The sequence below is a fragment of the Lithobates pipiens genome, unplaced genomic scaffold (assembly GCF_037356315.1).
Source record: "Lithobates pipiens isolate NorthernLeopardFrog02 unplaced genomic scaffold, aLitPip1_a1.2 Scaffold_27, whole genome shotgun sequence".
Classification (NCBI taxonomy): domain Eukaryota; kingdom Metazoa; phylum Chordata; class Amphibia; order Anura; family Ranidae; genus Lithobates; species Lithobates pipiens.
In genome coordinates, this window is record NW_027507788.1 from 102,811,582 (window position 1) to 102,828,852 (window position 17,271).

Below are 17,271 nucleotides of genomic sequence, written 5' to 3' on the forward strand. Positions count from 1 at the left end.
AAGGGCTGAGCTCAGCCCTGACAGCAGCCTTACAAATCTGAGTCACAGATACCTGATGGAAAAAATCCCAGGAGGTTCCTACACCCCCGATAGAATGAGCTCTCATCCTAAAGTCAGGAGCTTTACGTTTCACACCATAGGCCTGAATGACCAATTGACGGACTCAATTGGCAATGGAAGCTTTGGAAGCTGCCTGCCCCTTCTTGGGTCCTTTTGGTAAAACAAAAAAGGTGTCTGATACTTAGATCTCCACAGATCTAGACAAATAAGCCTTGACTGCCTGGACAACGTCCAAAGAATCGTCTCCCTTCTGCCGAACGAGGCTGAGAGAAAAAAGAAAGCAAAATAACGTCCTGATTTAATGAAAGGCTGACACCAGTTTTGGCAAAAAGTATGGAATAGTAACATAACCCTGTCGTGGTGAAGGATCAAGTATGGTTCCCTGTATGGTTCCCTGCATGAAAGGGCCACCAACTCCGACACCCTTCTAGCCGAGGTGATGGCCATCAAGAAGGCTAGCTTGCGTGACAAGCAAGTCTAATGGAATTTCCTTTATAGGCTCAAATGGTTGTCTTTCTAACATAGACAGCAACAAGTTCAAGTCCCAAGAACACATAGGTGACCTAATGGGGAGAAGCAAGCTATTTGCCCCCTGCATAAAGGTTTGGATCAGTGAATGAGAGGCTAAAGGTCTTTGGAAGAATACTGATAGGCCAAAACTTGACCTCTGATTGTACTCAAAGCCAATTTGATTTCCACAGCTGACTGTAGAAAATAGAGAATTCTCCCAATCACGTATTTCCGAGGATGCCATTTTTTGGCTTCACAACAAGCAATATAAGTCTTCCAGACCTCATGATAGATCTTCCTAGTGACAGCTTTTCTAGCATTCACTAGGGCAGACACCACTGGTCCTAAGATGCCACTGTCCTTTAGCATCCTGGCTTCAATAGCCATGCCGTCAAATTTAGAGACTGTAAATTGGGGTGAAATATAGGACCTTGAGACAGTAGATTGGAGCAACATGGAAGCGTCCATGGCCCGTCTATTGTCAGTCTCACAATCTTCGGGAACCAGGGCCTTCTGGGCCAGGCTGGTGCCATCAGAATGTCTGGAACTTCCTCTCTCCGAATCCTGTGCAACAAATGTGGAAGGAGAGGGATCAGAAGGAAAGCATAGACCAGGGAGTACTGGCTCCATGGAACTACCAGAGCATCTGTTCTAATTGCCAGAGGATCTCTTTTTCGGGACTCAAACTACTGTAGCTTGTTATTTAACCTGCATGCCAGTAGGTCAATCTCTGACCATCCCCAGCATTGGCAAATTCCCTGGAACACCCCTGGGTGTAGAGACCATTTCGCCGGGCAGATCTGCTGTTGGCTGAGATAATCTGACTTCCAATTCTCTACTCCCGGGATATGGACTGCCGATAGAATCAGCACATGTCCCTCTGCCCAGGCTAGTATGTGGTTCACCTCCTTCAAAGCTGAACAACTCCTGGTACCGCCTTGGTGGTTTATATAGGCCACTGCAGTGGCATTGTTGGGACTGAACTATAGGGCAGTCCTGAAGCTCCATCGTCCAGGACCATATGGCTAGACGTACTGCCCGTAATTCCAGCACATTGATGGGCAGGATCTGTTCTGTCCTCTTGACCCTTTCCCCTGAGCTGTGAGCCCTTCTAGGGTCACACCCCAGCCTGAGAGACTGGCATCTGTAGTCAGTACTCTCCAAGTTACCAGGAGGAAGGATCTTCCCTTTCACAGGTTCTGATCCTGAAACCACCAGTTTAGGCTTAAGCGTGCCTGAACAGATAAAAACATTGGATAATCCAGGGCTTGTCCTCTCCTGTTCCAAGCCAACAAGATGTCTTGTTGTAGAGGCCTGGAATGAAACTGGGCATAGGGCAAAGCCTCGAAGGAGGATAACATCCTCCCTAGAAAACTCATACAGAGCCGAATGGAGGGTTGTCTGGTGCCCCTTATCTGATGCACCTGATCCTTCAGGGCACAGATCCTTGCGGGTGGCTCACCAGTACTCTTGCTTGGACCATATCTAGGATCAGACAAATACTTTAGACTTTGAGCTGGTCTCAAGGTTGACTTTTCTGTATTTATGATCCAGCCTAAGCTTTCCAAATACCGCAATGTGCATGTTATGCTCTGTTCTAGAGCCTTTAGTGAGTGATCTCTGAGCAGAAGGTTGTCCAGTTACCCAAGCACCAGGATCCCTTGGGCCCTTAAAAGACCCAATACAGGTGCTAGGACCTTTGTGAACACCCGGGGAGCTGTAGCAAGCCCGAAGGGTAGAGCAACAAGCTGAAAATTACGCTCCTGTATTGCAACTCGCAGAAACCTCTGATGAGGCTGAAAGGTAGGTACGAGTAAATACATGTCCTTTGTATCAACGGAGGATAGAAACTCTCCCACCTGGAGTGAGGTTACTGCTGAGTGGACAGACTCCATCCCACAGGTCATCTGTATGCATGGCAACCACAACCCCATGACATGCAGATTACTTGAGGATTGTGGTGCCTGAACGCCAAAGAGCACTTAGAAGGCATATTATTAAGTACAAGTATTTTGTTTTAGTCATTAACATAGGATGTGCATGGTGTGCAGAAATTGTTATTATCATAGACCATAGTTAGCAACACACTCTATAGAGGGGCCATGACAGAAAAAAATAAAAACATTTACATTATGTAGTGCATTTACAAAAACAAATCCTAAAAGCTTAAATGATTGATGCGATATCGTAACTACAATCAGCACTATGAAAGTGTTACTAAACCCAGGACCCTGATTCACTATATCTGGTCTCCCACAGTAAGCAGAACATGGAAATGCAATTATTTTAGTATATATAAACTGTTAAATACCTTTTCTCATCAGTAGTATATAGCAGTCTTGTGACTTCTGTCAGTGTCCAGCCGAGGACTGGTTAAAGCTTGTAAGAGGAGTTTTCTGACTATCCTTTGAGACTACAGGACCCCTGACTCTCTGTCTGGACAGAGTTAATTGGCCCTGTGCTGATCACATGCACCCTCCCAAGAAAAAAAAATAACTATCAAAATACACCACACTGAGCATGTGCAGCCTGACTCCATAGACTCTGTGTTATCAGGAAATTATTAGGGGGCAGTGGAAGAAGGGGAGGATCAGGTAAGATAGGATCAAAAAGCCTTTTTACACAATGCAGAGGATTAGCCCCTTATGTTCCACAGGGGGTATAACAAGCATGCTTTACTATATATACAGACTGATTTTACTGTTGTGGGTTTAGTAGCACTTAAAGTACCTGTAAATGATTGCCACATATAATAAAACTATCTTCCATACCTTAGTAAGGTAATACACACACTGTTGGAAGGTATACATAATGACTTCATCAAGAAGGGCCATAGACTCCTCGCATGCCTCCAGGTCACTTGAAAGCAAAGCATCCTGGGAAGATGCTGGAAGAAAGAATTATTATTTTTATTACAGAAGTAAAAGTAATAGTTGCTAGTAGCAATGTTTTTTCTTATCATCATCATCCTGATTATATACGTAGTACATTGCAACAGTTCTGCTCATAGTCTTTACTACTGCTGATCACACATTTCTGCTTATTCTCTCTCATCATTCTTCTTAGAAAATATGCACTATATAGTAGTATTTTATTAAAAACTGCAGTCAATATTTATGTCTCCCTTTTAAGTTGCATTTGTAGATTCATTCTCAGTAGCCTACACTTATAGATCTGTATTTGGATTAGTGGAGCCTGCAGGTACACAGGTTTTGGTGTAACACACCTCCGCTAGGATCACTTCAGTGACACAAAAGTTTTTTTAGTTTGGTGGTCCTAACAAGGCTTAGAATATATTTATTTATGGTAAATTATTTTATAGGAGATGAGAATTTGCACTAATTATAGAAAAAAAATGTGCAATCAGCATCTCTACAGCTAACTTTTTTGCACCTGCGCCCTATAGGCCCCTGCCTTCTGTGTGTAATAGTAAATCTGGCCTTGGCCACTAATCATAGCATCAGAGGACTTCTAGTCTATTCTATTCCGCAAGATATAATACATTGGACATAGGATTGATATTCATAAGCTATGGATGATATGCAGGTTACCATCAGGTAATTGGACACTGGCAAAAAACTTGCTAGAGCCACCCCTAGAGCACACATATGACCTCACCCACTTCGTAAGAGTCTACATTCTCCCTAGTAGCCTAGGTGATGGACCTGTTCTCTAGAGAATTATTTTTCTCTTTTAACTATTCAATTCTTTTCTTTTATGCTTTTTTTTAAAGTTTTGACTGCTTACTGTCTCAGCTGTATAATAGATACCAGATTGATTACCCCGAGTGTGTACTCTGGGGAAAAACAAATGCAGTCACCACATGTAATTATTGGTACGCTGCAATATATTTTATTTTTGGTTTTAATAACGCTTTAAGACCCATTCGGGGTTATGCCCACCGTGAAAGTTGAAGCCTGGACCCTTAGTAGGCCCAGCATCCTGGATAAGGTAAAACAGAGTCTCCATCTATGTTTGCACTGGTCCGTTACTTTTAATACTACAATTCACAGTGTGTAGCACACTGTGCTGTTTTACAGGCAGAAGATTTTCTGAGCTTTTTGCTTTATTGTGGTAACCCCTGCCATTTTGTCTATAACGTTTTTTGGCGCATTTCACTTCCCAATTAGCACCTTACAGTGCCTATTGAAAATGTTCCCTCTTTTAAGGATTCTCTTGATAGGCATCTGGAAGCCCCCATTAATCCCTTCTTTGCCCTTACAGGTTCTTGGCAGAAGCTGAAAAATACTGTAAGATTTGGATGCAATGCCTTTTAATAAAAATACATAAAAGTGAATATTTATAAACAATATAAACCTTCTGAATCCCATTCTTTTTCCATATCTAGGATTTTCTTCTGAACAAAATTGAGAAGTTCCATGGAATTTGCCATCCATAGCATTAAAGGTCGAAGATCAGTGGCCACCTCCTCAATCCCCAATGTACTCAAGAAACTTTTGTCTTGTTGGCTGAAATAATCAACAAAAATGTTCTTATCATTTTTATCAAGAAACTCAACCAGAAGCAATCTTTATTTCAGGAGGAAAAAAAAAAAACAGTCAATCTACAGAAAAGTGTCAGGAAAAGAGCTTTTCATCAGTACACATACAGTAGAAGCCTTTAAACTCCAAACAATGAATGTCAACAATCACCAACTAACTGATATTATGTCACTGTAGCACGCAAGCTTTGGTGAACAAATAAAACATTCAAATAAAACATTAAAATATGGTAAGGAAAATAAGAAAAGCATTCAAGTGGTAAAAAAATGTCATTATGTTTTGTAGATACACCCATAGTCATAGATTTAGCTACAAAGTACACACTGTATATTGTACAAGGAAAAAAATATTTTTAAGATTTGTTAAAAAACTATTTGTAACTGGATAAAAACTTGTTCTAAAAGAAACAACATGACTTTCCAACTGACTCCTAGTGAATGTCCTTGACCAAGCTCTATTGCTTTATCTGCAGTGGAGAAAAATAAATCCGAAAAAAACTAAAGCAACAAATTCATTCATATTAATTATTTTTATTTGGATGACAGGATGCGATATTTTGGGCCTTTTGTTAATGTTTAAAGCATCCAAAATAACGTAACAACATAACAAATTATTCAAACTAATTCAGATACATTGTTTTATTCTAGTGGACGCAGGTGGATCCATCAGAATCTCTGAAACTGAATTCCCCCCAACTCCCCTTCCTTTTCCTTCCATATCCTTCCCGAGCATCCCCTCCCTTCCCCCTTCCCTTCCCCCCCATTTCAACCCCTCCATTTTGTCCCTTTTTCCCCCCTTTCCCCTTCTTCCCCCCTCCTCCCCTTCCCTCCTTCCCCCACCCCCCTCCATTTTCCTTTTCCTACCCCGTGCACTATACAATCTTTTAATGGTCATCACTCCACCAACTATTGTGTATATAGAAATACATTTGGGTACATTTACTATTACTATGTTCAAGTATAATTAGAATATTTCAGACATGCAAAAGACAAAGAATCTGGTGTGATTGTTTTGCAACACCTCAAGCCAGCAGTCCTTCAACAAAGAGGGACTCACTACTGAGACCTACCTTCCAAACTGGCAAGGATAGATAGGCTTTTACGAGAGCAGTATTTCCTAAATTTTTTATAATAAAGCTAAGGATTAAGATACACTAAACAATGTTTGAGATAATGATTTCTTACATTAGCTGTACTTTTTGCTGATGTGTAAAGCCCACCAAAGACAGTTCAATTATCACCTGGTTGCTGCTGAACCAAACGAGATTAGAACCATGTATGGTCAGGCTGAAGGTACCCAATGTGATTATTGCTAGCAGCTATTATAGAATAATCACTGTGTTCTTCTGGCAGGGATGGCTTCCCCCGCCGGGAGAATACAATGGCTCCGCAGGAGGGATTCCCCCATCAACACTGACTTGTTTGCAGCACAACCCAAATTTGCAATAAAGAAATTTACTCATCCTATGGCCCGACCAAAGTCTTGTGTACATGGGCACATGAAGCATGCTTTTAGTTTTTATTTCAGATCAGTTTGAGGTTCCTCTGATATCTTGCTGAGTTTCTTCAAAGGTGGTTCTAGCCTCATTCTGACCTGCTTCTAAGCTGCTTACCCACTTCAGCTCTGGAAGGTGTTACCTCCTTCCTGACCAGGCCATTTTTTGCGATACAGCATTGCGTTGCTTTAACTGACAATTGCGCGGTTGTGCAACATTGTACCCAAATAAAATTGATGTCCATTTTTTTCCACAAATATAGCTTTCTTTTGAGTAGCCTCTGTGTTTTTGAGTATTTATCCCCTCTGTGTTTTTATTCTTTGCGTTATAAACAAAAAAGACTGACAATTTAGAAAAATATATAAATATATTTTTGACTTTCTGCTATAAAACATACCCAATAAAAAAAAGTAACAAATGAAATGTCTTCATCAATTTAGGTCAATATGTATTCTGCTACATATTTTTGTTAAATATATATATATATATATATATATATATATATATATATATATATATATATATATATATATATATATATATATATATATATATATATTGATTGGTTTGCACAAAAGTTATAAGGTCTACAAACTATAGGATATTTTTTTCTTATTAGTAATGGCAGCAATCAGCAATTTTTAGTGGGACAGTGACATTGCGGCAGACAAATCAGACACCTAACTGACATTTTTTGGGAACCGGTGACATTATTATCAGTGCTAAGAAAAATGCACTGTCCTGACACTGGCAGGGAAGGATTTAACATCAGGGGAGATCAAAGGGTTAATGTGTCCCTAGGGGGTACTTTCAAACTGTGGGGGATGTGCTTTGACTAAAGCAAAACAGAGATTCATGTTTCTGCTTAGCAGAAAGACAAGATCTCCATTTTCTCCTCTGTCAGAACGGTGAGCTATCTTGTTTACATAGGCAGACCGCTGTTCTGCCTCTCCTCAAAACGATCAACGGGTCCCAGGCGGACATCGCATCCATCAGACTCCCTGCTTGGCTAATGCTGTGTCCAATCACAGCGGGAGTGGGGCTCCAGTGGCGCGCACCCCGGAGCCAAAGAACAAAATCATGTACAGGTACATGATTTTGCAGTATATGTGCATGGGGCGGTCCTAAAATGGTTAAAGTGGTGTTTGCTACTGACTTGTGTGTGGGGAAAAAAAATCAGTTTCCCAAATGCCAAAGTTCAAAGCCCTAAAATAGATGGTGCCCACAAAGAAAAAAGAAAAAGGAGTGGCTTAGCCTTCAGTCGCCTGCCTGAAGCAGAATTAGTGGGCTGGTGCAACTTTGCAAGCAAGTCAAAATAAAAGAAAAAGCTCTCTTTTATGGCTCTTGAAGAGGAAATGAAAGCCGTGGCTAAAAAATAGGCAGGCAGAAGGCAAGGAAGTGTCACCCTTTTTGCCTGTGGTCTTCCTGCAGCTGATCTTTCCCCATTACGGACATGGATTGTGTCTTTGTGTTAAAGGGGCCATCTTGGTAGAGACAGAGCTTCGTTTTCTTCCATCAGAGATTTCAACTCTGTGAGCAGCACAGTAACCACCAAATCTTACCTCAAATCTCATGCTACTAGCAGGCAGAAGCGGCAGTGCCTTAGATCTCACGCTGCAGATACATAGCTATTGGGGTTTTGGCACAAGAGAGTGCACTGATATTTTTTATGAGGAATTCCAGAAAAAAGATAATGCTTTCTTTAGGGTACTGCTAAAGGACAATTTAGGGCTTTTTAGGGTACTGCTACAGGACAATTCCTTTCCTAAAATGTCCCTATAACATAGCAAATCTTAACTTTTTATGTTTAAAGGGGTTGTAAAGTCAGAAGCTTTTTTTTGTTATCTTAATGCATTCTATGCATTAAGATAAAAAGCCTTCTGTGTGCAGCAGCCCCCCCTCAGCCCCTCTAATACTTACTGGAGCCCTATCTGGATAGAGTCCAGTGATGTCCATGAGAGCCCATTCACACAGGGGCAACACGACTTGTAGGCGACTTGATCAGGCTACTTGGACACGACTTGACAGCGGCGACTTGGGACGACTTCAAAACGACTTGTGATGACTTCAAGCGCGACTTGGGACGACTTACAAGTCGCCCCAGGCCAGGCGACTTTTGCCGCGGCCAAGCAGAGAATGAGCTCAAGGGGAAACTCCACGGCAAATTTCTGAAAAAAATTTGGCGTGGGTTCCCCCTCCGAGAGCATACCAGGTCCTTAGGTCTGGTATGGATTCCAAGGGGAACCCCCTACGCCGAAAAAACGGCGTGGGGGTCCCCCCCAGATCCACACCAGACCCTTATCCGAGCACGCTACCCGGCCGGCTAGGAAAGGGGGTGGGGACGAGCGGGCGGCCCCCCCCCTCCTGAGCCGTACCAGGCCGCGTGCCCTCAACATGGGGGGGTGCCTTGGGGGAGGGGGGCGTGCGGCCCCCCCCACCCCAAAGCACCTTGTCCCCATGTTGATGAGGACAAGGGCCTCTTCCCGACAACCCTGGCCGTTGGTTGTCGGGGTCTGCGGGCGGGGGGCTTATCGGAATCCGGGAGCCCCCTTTAATAAGGGGGCCCCCGGATACCGGCCCCCCACCCTATGTGAATGAGTATGGGGTACAATGTACCCCTACCCATTCACCTGTGAAATAAAGTACAATAAAACACACAACACAGAGAAAAAGTATTTTATTGCACAGCCGGGGGTCTTCCGTCTTCGGGGGTCTTCTCGCCGGACTCCTCCGCTATGTGTGTGTAGCTCTTTTGCCAGCGGAGGAGTCCGGCTTTCTTCCTCCCCGCCGCCGGCCTCTTCTCCCGACTTCGGGGGTCTTGTCCCCCTCTTCGGTTCTTCTGCCGGGCCACCGCGCCTGGTCCGGTGGCCCGGTCTTCTGTCGCCGTCTTCCGTTCTTCTGTCGCCGCCTTCGGTTCTTCTGCCGGGCCACCGCGCCTTCTTATAGCTCTTTTACAGGCGGTGGCCCGGTCTTCCGTCGCCGCCGCCGCCGCCTTCCGTTCTTCTCCTTCTTCTTCTCCTGGAGATGTTGACTCGACGAGCTCTCCGGCCACAATGCCAGGGACGCGCTCCGCTGCCTCTTATATAGGGACAATGGGGCGGTGTCACATGGGTTGATGTCACATGGGTTGGTCACATGGGTTGATGTCACATGGTAAGGGGGCGGGGTCACCATGTGACATCAACCCATGTGACCAACCCATGTGACATCAACCCATGTGACACCGCCCCATTGTCCCTATATAAGAGGCAGCGGAGCGCGTCCCTGGCATTGTGGCCGGAGAGCTCGTCGAGTCAACATCTCCAGGAGAAGAAGAAGGAGAAGAACGGAAGGCGGCGGCGGCGGCGACGGAAGACCGGGCCACCGCCTGTAAAAGAGCTATAAGAAGGCGCGGTGGCCCGGCAGAAGAACCGAAGGCGGCGACAGAAGAACGGAAGACGGCGACAGAAGACCGGGCCACCGGACCAGGCGCGGTGGCCCGGCAGAAGAACCGAAGAGGGGGACAAGACCCCCGAAGTCGGGAGAAGAGGCCGGCGGCGGGGAGGAAGAAAGCCGGACTCCTCCGCTGGCAAAAGAGCTACACACACATAGCGGAGGAGTCCGGCGAGAAGACCCCCGAAGACGGAAGACCCCCGGCTGTGCAATAAAATACTTTTTCTCTGTGTTGTGTGTTTTATTGTACTTTATTTCACAGGTGAATGGGTAGGGGTACATTGTACCCCATACTCATTCACATAGGGTGGGGGGCCGGTATCCGGGGGCCCCCTTATTAAAGGGGGCTCCCGGATTCCGATAAGCCCCCCGCCCGCAGACCCCGACAACCAACGGCCAGGGTTGTCGGGAAGAGGCCCTTGTCCTCATCAACATGGGGACAAGGTGCTTTGGGGTGGGGGGGCCGCACGCCCCCCCTCCCCCAAGGCACCCCCCCATGTTGAGGGCACGCGGCCTGGTACGGCTCAGGAGGGGGGGGGCCGCCCGCTCGTCCCCACCCCCTTTCCTGGCCGGCCGGGTAGCGTGCTCGGATAAGGGTCTGGTGTGGATCTGGGGGGGACCCCCACGCCGTTTTTTCGGCGTAGGGGGTTCCCCTTGGAATCCATACCAGACCTAAGGGCCTGGTATGCTCTCGGAGGGGGAACCCACGCCAAATTTTTTTCAGAAATTTGCCGTGGAGTTCCCTCTTGAGAGCTGATAATTCTGTCAAAGTCGCCTCCGTATAGACAGAGATCCGACTTGGAGGCGACCTCCATTGAAATCAATGGGTACCGGTCGCCTACAAGTCGGATAGAAGTAGTACAGGAACCTTTTTTGAAGTCGGAGCGACTTCAGTAGTGTGCATTAACACGGCTCTCATTCACTTACATTGATTTTTAAATGTTGTCCGACCTGAGGCGACCTGAGGCGACTAGGGGCGACCTGAAGTCGGATCAGGAGTTGCCCCTGTGTGAATGGGCTCTGAGTGTCTTGGCCATCCAGGACTCTCCTTCCTGATTGACTGAGACACAGCAGTGATGCGATTGGCTCCCGCTGCTGTCAAAGTCGGTTAGCAAATCAGGAGAGAGAGAGAGGGGGGTGGGGCCGAACTGCAGCTCCATGTCTGAATGGGTGACCCCATAGCAAGCTGCTTGCTGTGGGGGCACTCAACAGGAGGGAGGAGCCAGGAGCACAAAAGAGGGACCCAAAAAGAAGAGAATCCAAGCTGCCCTATGCAACACCACTGCAGCAAGGCAGTTAAGTATAACATGTTTTTTATTTTTATAGAAAAACAAAAGAGACTTTACATCACTTTAATTCCACTAACTATAGAGCAAAGCCCAGTGTCACCTATGAGCCTCATGTAAGACTTCGATGAAAAATGGTTCACAACCGTAGACAAAGCAAATATTTTAAAGAAAGTGTCATTAATTATTTTGAGAAAACACTTTGTATTATGAACGATTAAGTGACATAAGGCGGCTAGGAACAAAAATAAATAGAGCAGAGGATCAAAAATGGTGTGAACTTTTACACACTAGGGAAACTAATAAACAGGATGGGCCCAGCGTCTCAAATTCTTGGTTCTATGTGTTTAAAGTACCATGAATAAAACATCTGAAACACAATGCATATTCATTGTGAAAGCCAGGACACAGTGAAATAATCATTCTATATACAAATAAAGAACAAACACTCATTTCTGTTTAAGGTCCAGCTGGGAATTCCATATAAATTGTATAAAGACACAGATGTTACCGTGTGTTACTATATCAAATAGTATGAAGAAACACATAGCATGTCACATAATGGGACAATGCAACACTAAAAATGTTTATTGATTTCCGCTATCAAGACATCACACATGGTCACAAAAGACAATATATATATATATACATAATGCTTTTTTTATTGCAAGGCTTTGTAACATGCTGTGAAGGCAAGAAGGTTTATTCAATTGTTTTTAAAAATACACAAAATTCCTTGTAATGCATATAAGCATTTGGATGGCATTTACCAGGCTAAGACTGCCAAAAATGAAATAAAAAATATATACAAGAGTAAAAAAATCAACCAAACGAGACTAAAATCTGCATTCATTTTGTTTATCCAAGATTAAGGGACCACTAAGCTTAAAATTATAAAGTTATAAAAGAAAGACTATATGAAAATGCTACTAGTATTCATAATTCTCCCAGGTATTCAGAAACAGATTGTAAAGCGTTTAAGTAGTAATAAGAGACTGTTGGGTATCGTGTCCCAATACAAATATTTCTATTGCTCCTGTCTGTGCCTGTTGTGCTTGATTTTACTTTGCAATGGTGTTGTACACTAAAGCAGAAGTACTGTAAATTCAAGCAAGTGAACATATTCTCAGCACACCATGGATCAACACTTCCATCCAAGGATTTCTTTTATTGAGAGAGATCACATCACAGAAATAAGTGCAACGTTTCGGAGCCGCACATGCCTGACAAAAGGGGCCCTGCGCGGCCCTGAAACATTGCACTTATTTCTGTGATGTGATCTCTCCCCATAAAAGAAATCCTTGGACAGAAGTGTTGACCCACAGTGTGCTGGCGAATATGTTCACTTGCTTGATGTTTCCAGGACCCAACTGGTAATCGCTACAGCACCCACCATTTTAACCACTTGCTTACTGGGCACTTAAACCCTCCTCCTGCCCAATGCACTAATCACAGGGGGTGCACAGGCCGCTCGAGCAAAGTAGGATTTGAAGCAGTTAAGAGCCATACTTTTCAGGAACGTGAGCTAAAGGAATATTGACAAGACTACTGTAAACTCAGGTGTAAAAAACCAGAAACTTGATCCAGAGACAGTATGTGTTAATTAAAAACAACTCTTCAATATGTATTATAACCTAGGTTTAAGTAAAATGTTTTAAAAAAACATCAGCACAAGGGACAGTACATTCGGTACACAAGTACTTACATTTAGTGTATAGTGTTTTTCGTGCTAGTGCCAGCTGTCCTTGTTGAAATCTGAAGTCTTCGGCCCCCCTGCAGCCGTAATCTACCGGTGCTGTGGGGGTTCATATAAGTGCTGGACCTGACAAGTCGCACTCTTAAAGAGTGCCAACTATACCCACCCTTTCCTCCCCCCTTCCTTTATTCATAGAAGCTGTACTAGAGTTTCAAGCAATGAAAAGCACTCTACAAATGGAGAATGGGTGGAGGAATGAAAAGCTTGTCTTCTCCATTCATAGAGCACTTTTCATTCATGGAAGCTATAGTAAAGCTTGTATAAATGGATAAGTGGGTGGAAAGGGTGAGCATAGTCAGCCCTCTTGATGAGGTTCAGGGCTCATATTAACGCAGAACTCCACCCAAAAGGGTTTACCTCCTGTCCCCTTCCTCTGCCAAATTTGGCATAACATTTCTTTTTTTTTGGGGGGGGGGGGGAGAGCAGGTCCCTTGTTTTAACAAGTACCTGCTCCCACATTCGTTTGGGTCGCCAGTTAGAATGCTGGCGCCTGGACCTGAAGCCAATTGAAGAATCGGCTCAGGTGAAAATGGTACTGGAATCCATGGAAGGGTGAGTGTCCTCTTATTAAAAGTGAGCAGCTACAGGATTTGTAGCTTTAACCCCTGCAGCAGAAAGATTATGGCTGCAAGGGTATGAGGACGGGGAGTCCCTGGTGCTGTTTTAAACATTATATTTAAGCCCGAACTTAGGCTTTGCTATACATTGAAAAGTTGTTTTTAATGAAGACATATCTAAGTTAGGTGTGGGATTTTTATTCCTGTGTAAAGTCTTGCTTTAGTTTTCATCACTATTGCACGGATATTAACCCCCGCAGTACCAGAACATTACAGCTGCAGGGGTATGGTAGGAGTCAGAGGATTTCAACTAGGACAGCTGGCACCAACACAAGGAACACTTTGCATTAAATGTAAGTTGTGTCCCAAGTGTTGATTTAAAAAAATAAAAATAAACATCAGCTTTAAATAGTTTCTCAGTCTGTCTTGATATCAATTTCCTGTAATCCTCTGCAAAGCTTCACAGGAAGGGGCAGAAATGTAAACCTATCTGGCACAACTTAAATAGAATGTAAACCCAACATTTCATATCCCTGATATGTGCCCACTATATGAAAAAGCCTCCTGTCCTGGTGTTCCTGCTAGTCCCTTTGCTATCCTATTAAAAACTGACCACACTAAGCATGCAAGCACAGCGCAGTTAGCTAGCTATGCTGGGAACTCAGACTGCTCTCCTCCAATGATCAAACTTGTCTTGACACCCATCCCCGCACAGCCTTTCACTGGGAAAAGCTCCTTGCCGACACAAATTTTATCTCATATGTCGGGAAAATTTCTCAGAAGTGACTCATGCTGATAAAAAGGGAAGGAAACACCAGAGAGAAATGACACAGAGCTTTGCAGAGAGATAAGTAAACACTACAGATATATGTGCTTTGCTCAGATTCCATGACTGAGGTTTAAAGACCACTTTAAGCTAATTTTACAAGTTTACATTTATTGTTACGTGTTTCCCAGGAAAATAAATTTAACATATTAAAATGCTTGTAAATGGCTGTAAATGTTGAGTAAAATATTTCCTTTTTCAATAAATACCTGAATTTAGATCCATGGTGTCATCACTAGGCTTCTCATCGCAATGCAGGCAGATCATGGTGGTGGAAGCGGTCTGCAGGGGGGCTGTGCATAGTTTCCTGAAATCATCATAGCACCCTGCCTCAGTACTCCTCTGGAGAGCCCTCAGGCCTGATGCAAACAGTGAGCTGGCTTTTGGGAGGGGTTATGAACACAACAAAATGCCTAGATAAGCAGATATCCATCTGAAGGAGTAGGCATTCCTAGGCAGACTGCATTTGCATGCATGTAAGAAGGGAATGACTGGTGGTTCGTCACATCCTCCATGCTTTCCTCTTTTGTTGTGCGCCATGCAAGGGTCACATGAAAGGTTCCCCCTCAGGGTGGGTTCTTGAATTACAGCAGGCCTTGTATGGGGTCGCTAACCCTTGCATGGGGTAATACTTCACCTGAGAATGTGCTCACCAATGCCTGGGGACAAGGCAGGCGCTGCGGTCATGTGAAAAGTCAAGCATAAAGGCAGTCTCATAACTTCTTGATGAGCCTTACGTATGCAGTACCCAAAATACGGAGTGCTTTGCGATGCTCTGACAGAGAAGTCCATGTTGCAGGGTTCTTCTAGTGATTTTGGGTTACAGGCGCACCATAGGTCCCAGCAAGTCTTTAGCATAGATTCCCCATGTGTTTTCCAAGTGTTCCCAGGAGCCTGCTTTGGATCTGAACCTCTGACCGTTTATAGAACACGGAAGACTGGACCCCAGCGAAAGCCCCTCAATATCCCCAGGAAAGGAGTCAAAAACATTAACCCCTTCCCCCTGACCTGGGCAGCCAGTTGCTAACTATACATACAGTAGGCTACCTGCCTACACGCAGACAACCCTAGGTAACACTAGGTGTGATGCGGTACCTCAATGATTGAAAGAGCGGTAATGCAATCAATTAAGGAGCATGGCCAACTTCATCTATCTCATATGTAATTCAAACATATTTGCATACCAGAATGACAAAGAGAAAAGCAGGATGGCATAGAGAATAAAAGTTTTTTTTTTTTTGATGCTTTGACGGATGAATTAGATGCACAGAACAAGGCTGTGCTTTTTCCCAATGATGTTCTGCAATCTGTCATGTGTCATTACACTGTGCATGGTATATCATCCACTGCACTGATGCCTGCAATTTCTCAGATCCCCAATTCTTTCCAATTCGTCTTCCCTTTTTTGTCTTAAAAAATTAATAAGGGTAGATGGAAGTTTGCCTGGGCATCATAAAATAATTATTAAGGACATCCTTCCAATAAAATAGAAAATGTGAATATAAAAAAAATGAAGGCGCATGGCCACAGATAGTAAGACTGTCCCTTGTAGCGACACACGTAGGGGAGGGGACTGGACGGTGCAGGAGGCAGCTGGTCTGTCCTATGGAGTAGGAGCACACAATCTCATCCACGGCTTGGCGCTATTAAGGCATGCTATAGAGCGGTGCACTAACGCACCAGATCCATGTGAATACCCCATAATAGGGTTTTGTTTGCATTAAATAAAATCTTTTAAAACGTTATTACACTATGGAAGTCTCTTTTTGATATTTATATATATATGAGGATGTCATGTCTTTGAGCAGTATTTGGACCTTGCAACCTGACCTGGAATCCGTTTTGACATTTCAAAAAGCGTGTACTGACCAAACCTAATTGTGAGGTCACACGCTCTGTGGTGAGCGCCCATTACCTTGCGGTGGGGAGCACCTGAGTGTAATCACTGCTGAAGATCGCTATATTCACAGTCACCTATCAAGTCACATTTATTATCTTTGTATTAAGGATGCTGAAAACTGACCCTGTATGGTCAGAGTATTTCGGACCTATAGGGCCGGTTCACACTGCGAGCCGCGGCGAGGCGTCTCCGACTTCCTCGCCGCGACTTGCAGGGGGGGTCAGGGGCGACTTGCAGAGGACTTCTGCATAGAAGTCAATGCAAGTCGCCCCCGAAGTCGCCCCGAAGTAGTACAGGAACCTTTTTTCTGAGTCGGAGCGACTCGAGTCGCTCCTCTCAGAACGGTTCCATTGTACTCAATGGGGACGACTTGCGGGAGCGAGGCGAGGCGAGCCGTGTCGCCTCGCGCCGCAGTGTGAACCGGCCCTTATGCAGTTGAGCACTTTATGAATCACTTTTGTATCAATATTTATATTTTATGAAATGTGTGTATAGTCACTCTATATGATGTTGAAAGCTGTATGACGACAACCGTTGCTTTATATAATATATATAAAAATATACATGTATGTATATATATATATATATATATATATATATATATATATATATATATTTTTTTTTTTATTATTTATTCTTGGGATTTCATTTATAGGCACATCACTTTAGTTAACAATTTAGTTTTTTAGTTTTTTTGCTGCAGGTTCAGCAGATAGCTCAGGGGGTAGCACAGCACAGGATTTATTTATCTGAAAGAGTAGAGGGGTAGGTGATACAGGACATCTTCCAACCAGAAAATGAGATGGGCTCTATCTGACTTGTGTCACCTTCTAATTGACACTGTGAAAAGCTAACAGTGTGCAGTGAAATCTGTGTAAGCAACTTCAGTATAGCAGAGAAATCTATACAACTGTGCATGAATGAAGTTAAGGCCTGTATTGTATTTA

At 44.0% G+C, this 17,271-nt stretch overlaps 1 protein-coding gene across 1 annotated transcript in view; it reads right to left on the reverse strand.

The window, feature by feature from the left end:
- Positions 1–17,271, reverse strand: part of LOC143934033 (ras-interacting protein 1-like) — a 104,749-nt gene that overhangs the window by 35,931 nt on the left and 51,547 nt on the right. Inside the window, 2 exon segments of the mRNA XM_077457280.1 lie at positions 3,342–3,457; positions 4,888–5,039. Coding sequence (XP_077313406.1) covers positions 3,342–3,457; positions 4,888–5,039 — 268 coding nt within the window.